At 38.3% G+C, this 14660-nt stretch overlaps 1 protein-coding gene across 1 annotated transcript in view; it reads left to right on the top strand.

Annotated features, from left to right (window-relative positions):
- SVEP1 (sushi, von Willebrand factor type A, EGF and pentraxin domain containing 1) overlaps positions 1-14660 on the top strand; it is a 186639-nt gene that overhangs the window by 83421 nt on the left and 88558 nt on the right. Inside the window, exons 8-14 of the mRNA XM_007449809.1 lie at positions 635-753; positions 3381-3510; positions 7069-7176; positions 7940-8071; positions 8700-8894; positions 11520-11635; positions 13357-13465. Coding sequence (XP_007449871.1) covers positions 635-753; positions 3381-3510; positions 7069-7176; positions 7940-8071; positions 8700-8894; positions 11520-11635; positions 13357-13465 — 909 coding nt within the window. The remainder of the gene's footprint in view (positions 1-634; positions 754-3380; positions 3511-7068; positions 7177-7939; positions 8072-8699; positions 8895-11519; positions 11636-13356; positions 13466-14660) is intronic.

Genomic DNA, 14660 nt, shown 5'->3' on the forward strand with positions numbered 1-14660 from the left:
CATTTTTTCTGTCTCTTTATTTCATTCCAAAAATATTTATCAAACTCCTGTTATATGCCAGCAACTATTTAATACAGTGGGACAAGAGATATCCTGGCATTCAAAGAACTTAAATTCTCTGGGAGGAGAAAATTTAATTTCAAAATGGCAAAACGAGTTATGGTTAGGAAGGACAGAGGGCCATGGGAACTTGTGGAGTGAGCACCTAAAATGGACCAGTGGGGTCAGAGAAGCTTCCTGAGGAGCTTGTGTCTAAGCTGAGAATTAAAGGACAAGTAGGGGTTTCCTGGGTAAAGGGGGAAGAGAGCATTGATTCAGGCAAATAAAAGGACATGGGCAAAGACCCAGGTATAGGAAGAACCATGGTGCTCTCGTGGGACTGAGAGTATTCGGTGTGGAGACTGAGTTCTGGTAGGGGATTTGTCCCCTCTTAGGGGAGCAGGCACCAGTTCAGGAAGGGCTCCATAAGTCATCCTGAGATACATTATCCTGAAGGCAGTTGTAAATTCCAAATCAGTCAGGAATTGGGATGTAAAAAGCGAGTCACAGAGTATTAATATCTTTTCACCTCTCTCTTAAACGACTTAGAATTACACATTGATATGTTAAGTGATTTGTGTATTTTCTGAATCAGATGTGGAAGCTCCTCAGATCAACTGTCCTGCGGACATAGAGGCTGAGACTCAGGAACAGCAAGACTCTGCTAATATCACTTGGCAAATCCCAACAGCTAAAGACAACTCTGGGGAAGAGGTAAGGTTTGAGCAAATATTTGCATCCTTTGTCACATGGATTCTAAATACACTGCAAATATGTGTGCTATTGAAAACTTACTAATTAATGATAGTGCCCAGGTCTAGCTGTACTCATAAGTGTTAATGCCCCATCTGATAGAGGAATGGTCAGCCTTGAATGTTTCATTAGAACTTTCAGATGAAAATCTCAAAACGGAAACCCTTCACTCTGCGGATTTGTTGGCTGAGAATTCTTTGCCCCTTCCTAGGCTCTGAAGATCTTTTAAGAAAAAGAAAGATGGGGAATCAATCTTAGTTTCTATTTTTAAGCATATGTTTAAAAATATGATCCTGAAATGATTGCATATTGGCCAGTCTGAAGAAGATAACATCAGTGTTTCTTACTCAGCTTTTTAAAAACCAGCATTATTCAGAACACAGTATTTTAGTATTGTATATACAGTAGCTTGAGTTAATTATCCATCAGATGCTAGGAAAGGAATTAGGAATTTAACACCCTCTTAAATCTATACTTTTACTCTTCACATACATGAAGATGCCCTTAAATAGTATATAGTTTTTACACCTGCGTGTAAATATGTATGTAAGTTGTGTCATTCAAGGACATGTGCCATTCAAGGACACACACACAATATGTTCTGATAATTGTGTTGAATAAACACAATATACTTTAAAAAAATCAAGATAACTTTTTTAAAGTGTATTATTAAATATAGTCATCACTCTGTATATTACATCTCCAGGACTTACTTATTTTATAAGTGGAAGTTTGTACCTTTTGTCCGCCACCCGTTTTGAGCACCCCCATACCCCGCTTCTGGCAACCACCAAACTGTTCTCCATATCTGTGATCTTTTTTTTTTTTCCTGCCACTTATTAGCGAGATCATATGGTATTTATCTTTAGGTAACCAAAGACAAGGTAACTTTTACATCTGATTTTAAAAGTGTAAATGTAAATTATAGTACTTACTATACTGTAGGTGATGTGTGAGTTGAGTGCTCCCTCGTGTTTAGTTTCCACATTCTATTAAGAGGCCCATGAAACCATGCATTGTCATCATTATCATCATCATCCTGGTCATTGTCATCAAATAGTAAGAAGAGTGCAGGGACATACTTCAGGATCCATGAGAATTTAGACTAAATGTAGCACCTGTGTGTTGAAATATGTTTTCAAAATACAGTGGAAAAACCAATGGATTTGACCTCAAAAGTATTTCTCAATTTTTTAAAATAAATTTATTTTTTTAATTATTTATTTTTGGCTGCGTTGGGTCTTCCTTGCTGTGCGTGGGCTTTCTCTAGTTGCGGCAAGCGGCGGCTACTCTCCGTTGCGGGCGGGCTTCTCCTTATGGTGGCTCCTCTTGTTGCGGAGCATGGGCTCTAGGTGCACGGGCTTCAGTAGTTGTGGTGCCTGGGCTCAGTCATTGTGGCTCGTGGGCTCTAGAGCGCAGGCTCAGTAGTTGTGGCACACGGGCTTAGTTGCTCCACAGCATGTGGGATCTTCCCACACCAGGGATTGAACCCATGTCCCCTGCATTGGCAGGTGGATTCTTAACTACTGCACCACCAGGGAAGTGCCTCAATTTGTATTTTTAATAGTTCTCTAGCAAACTAGAGAAAAATGCTTCAAATATGTCAAATGTTAGAATGTTTATTATATTAATATAAATTTATCTTTATCACATTATAATTTTCAAACAGACTAAGAAGGCAAACATATGGTTCAAAAAGGGAAGAATATATCTATATCATGCAATCATATGAGAATTTAATCTTACCATAAGACATTAAGAAACTGCAAATTAAAACAATGACCTCATGCCATATTTTTGATTTACCAAAAGGTAATGATATTTAATATAGATCAGAGAACTTTGAATGGGAACTTTGACAATGATACTATCAAATACTAACAATGGGAATGCAAATTTTTACCATGATCTGGGAAATAAATTTTGTATTATCTATCAATAAAATGCTAATGACTTTGAGGTTAATAATTCTGTTTCTGGAAATTTATTATAAGGACATAATAAAAATATTTTAAAATTATCTGTACAAAACTGTTATCGTAGTGCTGCTTACAACATTAAAATTTGGGACCAATTTAAATGTGCTTGAATAGATTTTTCTTTTAAAAAATTGCCATGTATTTATTATATAGGTTATAAAGATATTTAAGAGTCATAAGTTCTAAAAACTATGTAAGAGCGTAAAAAATGTTTTAAGATATTAGGTTTAATAAAAAAGGAACAACATTTCGGGGGCTTCCCTGGTGGCACAGTGGTTGAGAGTCCGCCTGCCGATGCAGGGGACGCGGGGTCGTGCCCCGGTCCGGGAAGATCCCACATGCCGCGGAGCGGCTGGGCCCGTGAGCCATAAAAAAAAAAAAAAAAAAAAAAAAAGGAACAACATTTCATATGTATCCTCTCTATAAACTATATAGATAAATAGTCTAGAAAGAAATATACCAAAGGCTATGTCTGATTTTTTTTTCCTTTTTGCTATACATAAAATATTGTGTCTTTTTGACTTCACTTTGCTAATAATATATAAACCAAAAAATAATAAAAGTACTATTAATATTAACTTTAACTTTCCAAATATTTCTCTCCAATAGGTGTCAATCCACGTTCATCCAGCTTTTACCCCACCTTATCTTTTCCCAATTGGAGATGTTGCTGTCACGTACACAGCAACTGACCTATCCAGCAACCAAGCCAGCTGCACTTTCCATATCAAGGTTATTGGTAAGTCTTCAAGTTACTTGGGTAGGTTTGTGAAAATAATCCAGGGCCCCCAAAGACTTCTCCTTTATCTTCAAAACCCCTTTCTCACTGATTCTTCCTTCTGTCATTGAAGCCACTTCCTCTTTGAAACCTACGTACCCTTTAATTATCACTCTGTCTCTTTGACCCCTTCCCATATGAGCCTTTTGAAAAGTTCCCAACGGTTGCCATCTCTTCTGGCTTAACTGCCATTTATTCTCAAAGTCACTCAAGTCTGGCTTCTGTCTCCTTCACTCATAGAAACTACTTTCATCAAGGTCACGGTGATCTCTAGAGCTAATCCTACTGCACACTGTTTAGTCCTTATTTGACATGTTTCCGTAGATTTTACATTGTTAACGATGCTCTCTTTATCAAAACTGCCTCCTTCCATAGCTTCTGGGACACCAGTCTTTCTGGGTTTTTTCCCCCATTCTTCTCATTTTTCCTCCTTGATTTGCTTTTTCAGGCTTCTCTTCCTCAGACCAACTCTCAAATATGGATCATCCCCAGGATTCCGGCCTTGGCCTTCTTCGCTTTCTTTCTCTCTAGTTTTCCTGGTAATTTTGTTAACTGACAGCTCCCAGATTTCTATCTCCAGCTCAGATTTCTCTTCTGAAATTCAGAGCCGTATATAATACCGCCTACTGACTTCCCCACGTGGATGCCCCCCAGGCACTTCAGACTCACCCAAACCTAAAACATTTCTTAGCTCAGAAAAATGGAGTGAAGACCCAGCTACCATGCAGAAATCTGGAAGTCATTCTTGATTCCTCTCCCTCCATCACCAACATCTAATGCCCCATCAGGTTCTACTGGTTTCATCTCCTTAATATCTCTGAAATCTGTCCCAGTCTCTCCATCCTCACATCCCACTGCTATACATCACTCCTCCCTTTTAGTTTTACTTTATTGTTTTGGTTTGGTTTACTCCATCATCTCCCAATTGGTGTTTGTGCTTTCAGTCAGTTCAGTAGATACCAGATACCCACCAGCAAGATTTAATACGTGGAGAATATATGAAGTGGTCTGTAGCACTCAAGAGCACAGACTCTGAACCCAAACTGCTTGACTCCATAGCCAGCTCTCCCACTTAAGGCAGTGTAACCAGTCACCTCTCTGTGCCTCAGTTTCTTCATCCAGAAATAGAATTAATAAATATATTACCTTATAGGGTTATTGTGAGATTTTTGATTAGTTAAGATATACAAACTGCTCAAGGTAGTACGTGACACATTAAGCTCTGTGTAAAAATACTAACATTTTTGTATTTTGGTCTCAGATATATTTTTAATGTTTATTTTAAAATCCAGTACATTAAATTCATTTTATTTTAAGACTTTTACATACCCTCTTGAAATAACTGATGTGTATCAAACTGGCTTCTTACCCTAGAAGTGATAGGTTTTGGTGAAAGTAGATAAAAAGACTCATATAAAAGTCAGTCTAGTTCATGTCATAGTGCTTAGTTGTTTTTAATTGCTTTTTCAGGGTTGTTTTAAGCATGAACTTTATCAGTCACATGAAAAATATGTTGGGTTTGTTTTTATGGCGCTGTGATTTTAAACATGAAAATGTGATTCAAGAGTTTGCCAAGTTTTCGTTTTTCACAATGAAGAGTCAGCATGATGAAATGTGAAAAGTGTACTCGAGTGTCTAGCTAGACACTAGCTGAATTTTCAAATTATGAAAGAGAGAGGAAATGGGAGGGAGGAGGGGACAGGAGAAGGAGGGGGAAAGAGAGAGTGGGAGAGAAAGGGAGGGGGAGAGAGACACACAGAAAGTATTCCAAAGCCTACATTTTCTTGTTTTCCTCAGATGACGGGCTGTGGCGGGGAGGGGGGGACGGTGTTGGTGTCTTAATGATAAATGAGAGGAAATAGGAACGCTTTTGCTTAACATTCCACAGAGTGCTGCCTCACTTGCTTTGAATGGACTTTCTCTCCCTCGTGGAGACAATGCATCTGGCTGCTACCTCCAATCCTTTGACAGTCATTGGCCTCGTCTTACTGCTCTCCTGTCCCTGAACTTCGACTTTAAACTGTTTGGCTAAAATCAGATAAATTTAGAAAGTCTTGGAACTATTTCATCTGCAATTTCTTTTGGGAAAATAGGAAAGAAATACTGTCGGATTTGTGAATTTAACTATGAATTGGCTTGATTCAGCATTCTCAAAGTGCGCTGACCTCCTAGGAGCATTCCTTCATTCTTTTCTTTATTCAGCAACCTCTTCTGAGCATCTGTTATGGGCCAGGTGCCCTGCTAGGCCATGGAGACCTAACTGTGAGCAAAGGAGGCTCCGCTGCTGGTTGACAGAGTTTACAGCCTAGGAAAGTAGTAAACCAAAGATCCTGTACTAAGGAAATGACAAACATGAGGAAAAGAGAAAAACTGAACATTTATTCATAAGACTTAGCTTAAAACAAAAATCTATATATTCTCCAGAGGTAGAGCTCGTTTAATTTCAGAATTAATTAAACATACGGAATATGTTTCCGTATGTCATTGATAGTATATCATCCTAGTCTTGAGGCCTATGACTATAATTTACCAGCTTAATGACCTAAGGCAAGTCTCTTAAATTTGCCTGGTTTAAGATTCCTTACCTATATAATTAGAAAAGTAGTATTAGTCCAGTCTCCCTCAAAGGCATGTTATTACAAATAGAAGGACATTTCAAAAGTGTAAACATTAGTAGTTATGTTAAAATTTCCTCCTTTACACCTTCTTTGTTGTCCTTTACTGACATCCTAAAAGTTCCACCACATTCCATCAGAGCTTTGAAACCTGGCTCATCTGTGCTGCCACCTCAAACCCCTCCTTCAGTGTAGATTACAGTGCCCAGCAACAGACTCACAGTTCTTTCATTTCTACCATGGCTTTCACCCCCTCTCCACTGTAGCCCCCCATTCCCATGTCCACACCCTGTTCTTTGTCTTTACCTGGAATTTATCAACCTTAGGAATCTTAGACTCCAGTGTCCCATCTATGGACATAACCTCCTGGCCTTCCAACAATACAACATCCTCACTTACATCTTGCGTATTCTACAGCATGACTCAGATCTCTGCCCATTGGTCCTTCCATTTAGCATCTATCAGCCCTTCCGTTAAGAGGAGGATCGTGGGAATGATCCCAGTGAAATGACTGCTTTGGTCATTTCACGCCTTCCAATTATCTGGGAAGGTTTTCTACACTTCTAGGTGGGTCAGCTCAACTACCAGTGGCGAAACTCACAAATTAAATGCTCACCGTATCCTGAATTTGCCTTCCATACTGCTATGCTCATGGTGATTTTTGCAATCTGGTATTCCTTCTTCAACAGGCAGAGGGAAGTATAGCAAGAATCAGCTTTTTCTTTTGATGTTGAGGTCAGGGATGAAACATACCTCATCATCAAAGGGACCCCAGGGCCAGCCTTAAGTCTAACAAGGTCAAGGTTCTCTGCCAGCACAAGTAGACTTCGGTTCTCTCTTGCAACCTTCCTCATCAGTTTTGAACATCAATTGTGACTTCATTCTCTGACTTCATGTTCTTTAGATGTAGAACCACCTAGCATAGACTGGTGCAGATCCCCACCTCCAGTCCAGGTCTCCGAGAAGGAGCATGCTGCCACCTGGGATGAGCCTCAGTTCTCGGACAACTCAGGTGAGAACGCAGAGGTCGTGTTGTCAGTATGTTACCACCAAATTATACTTTATTTTAAAAAGCTTTAAAAAAGGTAAAAGAGAAATGAAAAGCAAATTATATTTAAATAGAATGAATAATTATATAAGGTAAAATGTTTTAATGCTAGGATAAGTATATATAATTTAGCATTATTAATCTTACCTATTCATGGCGTTTCCTTTCATTCAGTATTCAGTGGACATTATTAAATGTGTACAAGGTGTTTTATTTGAAAGTGTTCTAATAAATTCATTGTCTCTAAGCTTCCATTGTCCTAAAGACATAAACTATGCATCCTATTGGTAAATCTAATGCAGTTCTGTGTTTTCATACTCAGTTCTTAAACATTTGTCAAAAAAGTTATAAAAATTCATGGGAAGACAGAAAAAAACGGGCTAATATAGCTGAAGTTCACTTTAAAGCTTTGACCAAAACCCCAAAAGCAATAAGAATGCAAGTTAAATAGATTTCTTAATTAAATTTCCAGTATTCACAGAGACTGACCTATCCAAGGAAAATAATTTATTTAGTAAGAATGCCTTAATTTAATAGGTTTTTGAGTCAACAATTTCTGTGTCATAGCGTAAAATTATATATTTTATTTTCTACTAGTGGCCAAATCAGTACAAATAGAATGCCCAGCTGGTTTGTGTAAATAGGAAATGAAAATTCAAATCAAATAAAGTGACTGCACACAGTAACCCTCAAATTGGATTCCTTCTTTCCGCTTCTTTCTTTGTAGGGGCTGTGTTGGCCATCACCAGAAGTCATACACCAGGAGACCTTTTCCCTCATGGGGAGACGGTAGTGCGGTACACAGCCACTGACCCCTCAGGCAATAACAGAACATGTGACATCCACATTATCATAAAAGGTATACTCTGCATAAGCCTCCAAAAATCTAGTTGAACTTGATATATGTAATCGCTATTGCACTCTATTTTATGAAAGAAAATAGTCTATGAGCAGTAGATGTTTAAAGTTAGAATACTGACAGATTTGACTGAGATTTCTGATTGTTATTCCTTTACTTCATGGTAAATAGAAATATTTTCTTCTGGGGTAGTCTTTAATTAACGACTTATTAACATTTTCTCCAAAGTTGTGAAGTATTGTTGTCATGATCCTATTCTGAATGCTTGAGGAGACAGATTCAGAAAATGTATTTCCTATGTAATGTTATCTGGTTTTCATTTTTCTTAAAGGAATGCCAAAAATAACTCGCAAATCAGAAGTACTTTATCTTTTCATAAAATATGCACAGTTACACAGAGGTAATTAATTACCCATAATTACACATAGGTACAGTGTTTTAACTATACCCACCTAGGAATCAAAAAGCAGACTTTGCAACAATCCCACACTAAGGATTTACTGTGAGAGTTTTTCTAGGAGTAGTGGTGGACAGGAGGAATCCTTTTCAAAATTCAGCTTAGACTCCTGGATTTTAATTTGTATTTCTTATACCACTGTATATGAGTAATACATTTTTTTTTACACAGGTTCCCCCTGTGAAGTTCCATTTACACCTGTAAATGGGGATTTTATATGTACTCAAGATAGTGCTGGAGTTAACTGCACATTAAGTTGCATAGAGGGCTATGATTTCACAGAAGGGTCTACTGACAAGTATTATTGTGCTTATGAAGATGGTATCTGGAAACCACCATATTCCACTGAATGGCCAGACTGTGCTAGTAAGTTCTAATTATTTTCTGGACTCCTTTCATATGTGTAAACATGTATTTGTCTGCCTATGTGTATAAATTTCTAAACATCAAAGGGAAAAATTGCTTTAATATAGGGATTAGGTTTGGTGAGTGAAAAATGGTGCCGTGAATTTGAAGTGTTTGCAGATGCGAGAAATGCTTGTCCCTTGACTTAACCTATTAGCCCCCCAGAGTCTTGCTATTCATTGGATTGCTATAGGATAAGATTCAGTTTATGGCAAAAGCATCTTGGCACTCTAATCTTTATTTACCAGAATTATCCCAGGAGACTTGTCAGCATGTCATTCTTGACTTGTAAACTTCAACTTATATAGTCTTATAGTCTTTAGAAGAGCTTATGTTTAAAGTAAGAGCCAATATACGTGATGCAGTGAGAGATCAGTCACATTCTCTTTAGAAGTGATTTAGATTTAGAGCTATTCTGTAATCTTATATATTATTATAAAAATAACCCAATATCTTTGTCTAGTGTAAATAATATTTTCTGCAGTGAATCTTTGATCTAGTACTGTAGATGAAGCTTAAATGCCAATGTCTTAGAAGAAGAGTAAAGCCCACTTACTTGAGCTATTTTTTTCCCCAAATTTGGGAAGCAAATAAAAGTGGTATCACTCACCTCTATCAAAGATTTAGACAGTAGGATTTTTTTTTTTTTTTTTTTTTTTTTTTTTTCGGTTTGGTTAATGTGGAATGGAACCACATTCCCCTCCCTAGTACAATTCCACCATCTCTCAGTGCTGACATATTGCTACTGAAGAGGAATGGCCTTTAGCCAATTGTTTTGTGTTCTCAGTTAATGACCACCATTACTGTGTCATTTGGTCTAGAGAAACATGTCCACTGCCTAGAGCTCTTCTCACAGTAATTGGCCTGTGCAGTGTCACTCTTACTTGATGTTCACTGTGTGTTGCTATAATCACAATGATTATTTCCCCAATTTATTTCACTATAGACATAAATTGAATCTACTCACTGATTTAGCAAACACCTATATTTATTAAACATCCATCTAGGTGCTAGTTGCTATGTGTGATGTGGAAAAATAGAAGACATAGCATTTATGGTTTAGAAATTGAAGTCTAGACAAGGCATTCATAAAAAGTTAAATACTGCATATATACACTAATATGCAAAAAATGGATAACTAATAAGAACCTGCTGTATAAAAAAATAAAATTAAATTTAAAAATTCAAAAAAAAATTTCACACAGAGAAACACCCAAATGTGACAGAACTAATGAAAAAAAAATATTGCAAGTCTTTACATGGTGGGTCAGAGAAATGATTCAGAATATTTTCAGTATAACCATGCACTCTTTCATCCATCAACTTAAAAATACTTACTGAGTGCCTACTGTGAGAACAGTTTATGGCTAGAGGCAGAATGCTGAGATGTACTTAACCAAGATCCTGCTTTTAAGGAAGTTTTGGAAGGCAATTTAGAAATAGCTAATAAGAAAAAAAGTGGACATACTCTGATCCAGAATTTTCATTTCTTGGTTTGTACCAAAGATAGACATTCATTCATGTGCACAGAAAGGGCATATACAATTACGGTAATTGCAGTGATGTTCATAATATCATAATACTGCAAACAACCAATACTGCAAATGCACAATAGGTGAGTATCTAAATAAACAGAGGTTAAAGCCATACAATGAAAATTATACGAAGGTTAAGAAGAAGGAGTTAGATCTATCAGTAGATCTTTAGGGTACACTTTAGAATTAAGTAAGTGGCAAGTAATTATGTATGTTGTCCTTTCTTTCATGAAAAATGTAAAGCAAAGGGAAAAAAAAGCATGACACAAAATAATTTTATACATCTTCTAGGGGACAAAGATATTTATGTAAAATACAAAACAATGAAAGACCAGAAGTTCTAAAGGCTACAAATGAAAGTGATAACAGTGGTTACCGCTGGGTAGGTTTGGAGGAGCTGGGATTGAGGATATTTGTGAAAGGAAATCTTAGCTTAACTTTGACATATTTTTTTAAGGAAATGTATTTATATTTAAAAAATTTTCTTGAGTGGTAAATACCACAGAAATGGGTAAATAAAATTCTATGGGAATCCCCAGTGCCTAGTACGTTGTTTACTGAATTGCACTAAAGTAAAAACTTAAGAGAAAGGGGAGAGAGTTTGAGGCTGGAAGCATCAGGGCAGGCTTTAATGAGGCAGATATATTTGAGCTGGTCCTTAAAAAGGAGAGGTATTGGAGGTGTGGAGGAAAAGGGTGCCATGCAGGTTCTGTAGTGAGGACATGGGTGGAGAAATTCCTCTGTAAATAATCATGTTATTTAGGAATAAAGATTTCCTTCCTTTCCAATCTGCAGGCTGTTTATTTTTTTATCTTGCATTATTGCACTGGCCAGGACACCCAGTTCAATGTTAAAAGAAGTGAAAGCAGACACACTTCCTTTCTTCCCAATCTTAGGGGAAAGGATTTTTTTTGTGGGGAAAGGGTGTTGGTGGTGAGGTGCCTGTTTCTTTTCATTTATTCATATATATATATATATATATATATATATATATATATATATATATATATTTGTATCCGTAACAGGGTTGAGTGGCTTAGATTTTGGATAGATTCTGAAAGTAGATATAGTGGTAGTAGTAGATTTGATACAGAGTGTGAGAGAAAGAGGCATGAAGGAGGCGGAGTGTACAGGAGCATAGATACAGGAGTGAGTCCACATGGTGATGTAAGTGTGTGAAGGAAGGATCTTTTGTGACTATTTGATCTGTGAAAAAAGATGCGGAATGATCAGCCTGGAGTGTGGATGGGGAGGAGTTGCTGGAGGGTTGAGAAAACAGAACATGGTATAAAATAATTTTCTAGGAGAGCATAAATGAATATTCTAGGGAAATGTAGTAGGCTTGGCAGTGAGCAGCATTGTGTTTTCTCCTAAGCTGTAGTTGAGCATGTGGGTGCAAATGTGGAGAAAGCAGAGCAATGAATTTAACCGGGGTTAAAGGTTCTCCAGGCAAACAAATTGAGGAGGGTGCATGCACGGGAGTAATTCATGGTGGTAGACCATGGGATCCAAGATGGGCAAATAAGGAAGTGAAGACATCAGGAGTTGAGAGACAGTGCGGAGGTGGGTAGCATCAGTGGATTATAGATTCTGATGAAGTCAAAGAATTGTTGGATTCTTGGGAGTAGGAGAAGGTGCAGTTACTGGTAACGACGAGGTCTGAGGGTATGATCATGAGACATACCCTCAAGTGTATGTCTCATGTATGTCAAGTGACAAAGTAGAGCTGGGGGCTTCCCTGGTGGCGCAGTGGTTGAGAATCTGCCTGCTAATGCAGGGGACACGGGTTCGAGCCCTGGTCTGGGAGGATCCCACATGCCGCGGAGCAACTAGGCCCTTGAGCCACAACTACTGAGCCTGCGCGTCTGGAGCCTGTGCTCCGCAACAAGAGAGGTCGCGATAGTGAGAGGCCCGTGCACCGCGATGAAGAGTGGCCCCCACTTGCTGCAACTAGAGAAAGCCCTCGCACAGAAATGAAGACCCAACACAGCAAAAATAAATGAATAAATTAATAAACTCCTACCCCCAACATCTTCTTTAAAAAAAAAAAAAAAAGTAGAGCTGGAAGACAGAAGAGGAAGAGGAAGTGAGACTCCAAGGTGATAGAAGGATCAGCTGGGTGGATGCAGAAATCACCGAGGGCTGTAACAGGGACGGTTACCAAGCGCTCTCAGAATGAGAGGGTGACTCAGAGTCGGGGAGGGCTGTAGGTGATGGCCACAAGGAGGGTCAGTGTGTGGTATAGTTGATTGCAGGAGGTTCAAAACTGTGAGGCTTCAAGGAGGTTCATGGGAGCATGATCTGGAAACAGCAGTAAAGAGTGAGGAGGACACTTCCTCCATGCCCACCACCTAAGAAAACTAGCAAGTCAGGTTTCACTGAGAGCAAAAATGAAGAGAACATAAAGAGAGGAGGTTAAACAAAATAATAATAATAATAATAGGAGATTGGCTGATTACTGACTGTGCGTTTCAGAGGGCATCGAGGAAGGTTTTGAGGACTTGGAGAAGGGTGGGAGATAGGGTCAGAGAAAAGGGATCTAAAGAGCCATTAATAAAATGTTGTAGTTCAACTGCACTTCAATTTTTAAAAAGCCAAATGGGGTGAAAGTTAAGAGACGAGATATCCCAAGAGTCCTGGGTTTCTTGTGGTTAAGTGATGTAAACCGAAAGAAAAGGCATGAGGCTAATCCTGGTGGTCCACAGGCACTTAGAGGAGGTAAGGGAGGGCGTGGAGGAGGGTCAGGAGCCTTTTTAAGGGCAGACAGAGCTCTAGGGCCCTCCCCTCCCTCCTGCTGATGGAGAAGTGAAGGCCAGAGGAGCAGAGGGCTTATCCAAGGCACACCCAGATGTGAAGTACATTTCGTTCTCTTCATTTTTTATTTGCAGGTCCCATCATTTTGTAGTGATGCTGATGACATTGACTGCAGACTGGAGGACCTGACCAAAAAATACTGCCTCGAATATAATTATGAGTATGAAAATGGCTTTGCAATTGGTAATGAAATTATTTAGTGTGGGTAGTTGGCAAAACTGATCTGCAGACTAAGAAAATCATTCCAGAAGAGTGGGGCAAACTGGAAAAATGATCTTTCATTCATTTATTCATCAAGTATTTTAGGATGACTAGATAACTTGATACTGTGCTTAATGATCTTTATTAATATATTTCATTGGGGGTATCAAATAAATTCTTTCAAGATATTAGCCAAAATGCCTCAGGATGATAAAAAAATAAGAAAACTAAGTCACATTATGATTGTAAAATTTCAAATATTCATATGAGATCTTAGAAGAGAATAGTAATAACTATAAAGTACTAACAACAATTTTTATATGGCATTTAACTTAAATTGTGAGTAAGCCATTTGTTCAAGTCTAATATACCTTCAAGTGGAATTCTGATGTTTTCTTTATGTAGAGTCTGAACACTTTTTTCTTGTTTTTTGGGGGTTTTTTTGAAATATAATTGACATATAACTCTTATTAAAGCTACTCCATAGTGTGCTGTGTGATTTTTTTTTTGGCTGGTCCAACTGACCATTTAGCTTACTGTCTTCAGATTTCTAGATTTCAATTGTGTCTCTCAATTAGCAAAATTGTCCTTTCCAGTAATTATTTTTATTTCATTCTTATAAAACTGTCCAGAACTTGCAGAGTAATGCTTTAAAATATAATAGTGATAACAAAATAGTGTTGTGTTTAAAGCACATGAACTCTACAAGCAACTAGTAAGGTCCGAATCCTGGCTTCCCCACCAACTAGGTGTGTGGTCTTGAGCCCAAGTTCTCAAACCACTCTGTGCCTCCATTGTCTCACCTATAAATTGGGTATATAAGAGTACTGAACTCATAGAGCCATTGTAAGGATTAAATGAGGAAGTACAAGTATAAATAAAGTGCTTAGAAGGTTATTTGAGACAGTATTAATTCACATGACAGCAGACATCCTTTTTGTTTCTGACACGTCATGTTTTTAGTGATTCAGCACTGAGTGATGTTGAATGTTGCTTTAGATTTTTAAATTTAAAAATATTATTTGTGGGCTTCCCTGGTGGCGCAGTGGTTGAGAGTCCGCCTGCCGATGCAGGGGATACGGGTTCGTGTCCCGGTCTGGGAAGATCCCACGTGCCGTGGAGCGGCTGGGCCCGTGAGCCATGGCCGCTGAGCCTGCTCGTCCGGAGCCTGTGCTCC

The sequence above is a fragment of the Lipotes vexillifer genome, unplaced genomic scaffold (genome assembly GCF_000442215.2).
Source record: "Lipotes vexillifer unplaced genomic scaffold, Lipotes_vexillifer_v1.1 scaffold230, whole genome shotgun sequence".
Lineage (NCBI taxonomy): Eukaryota > Metazoa > Chordata > Mammalia > Artiodactyla > Lipotidae > Lipotes > Lipotes vexillifer.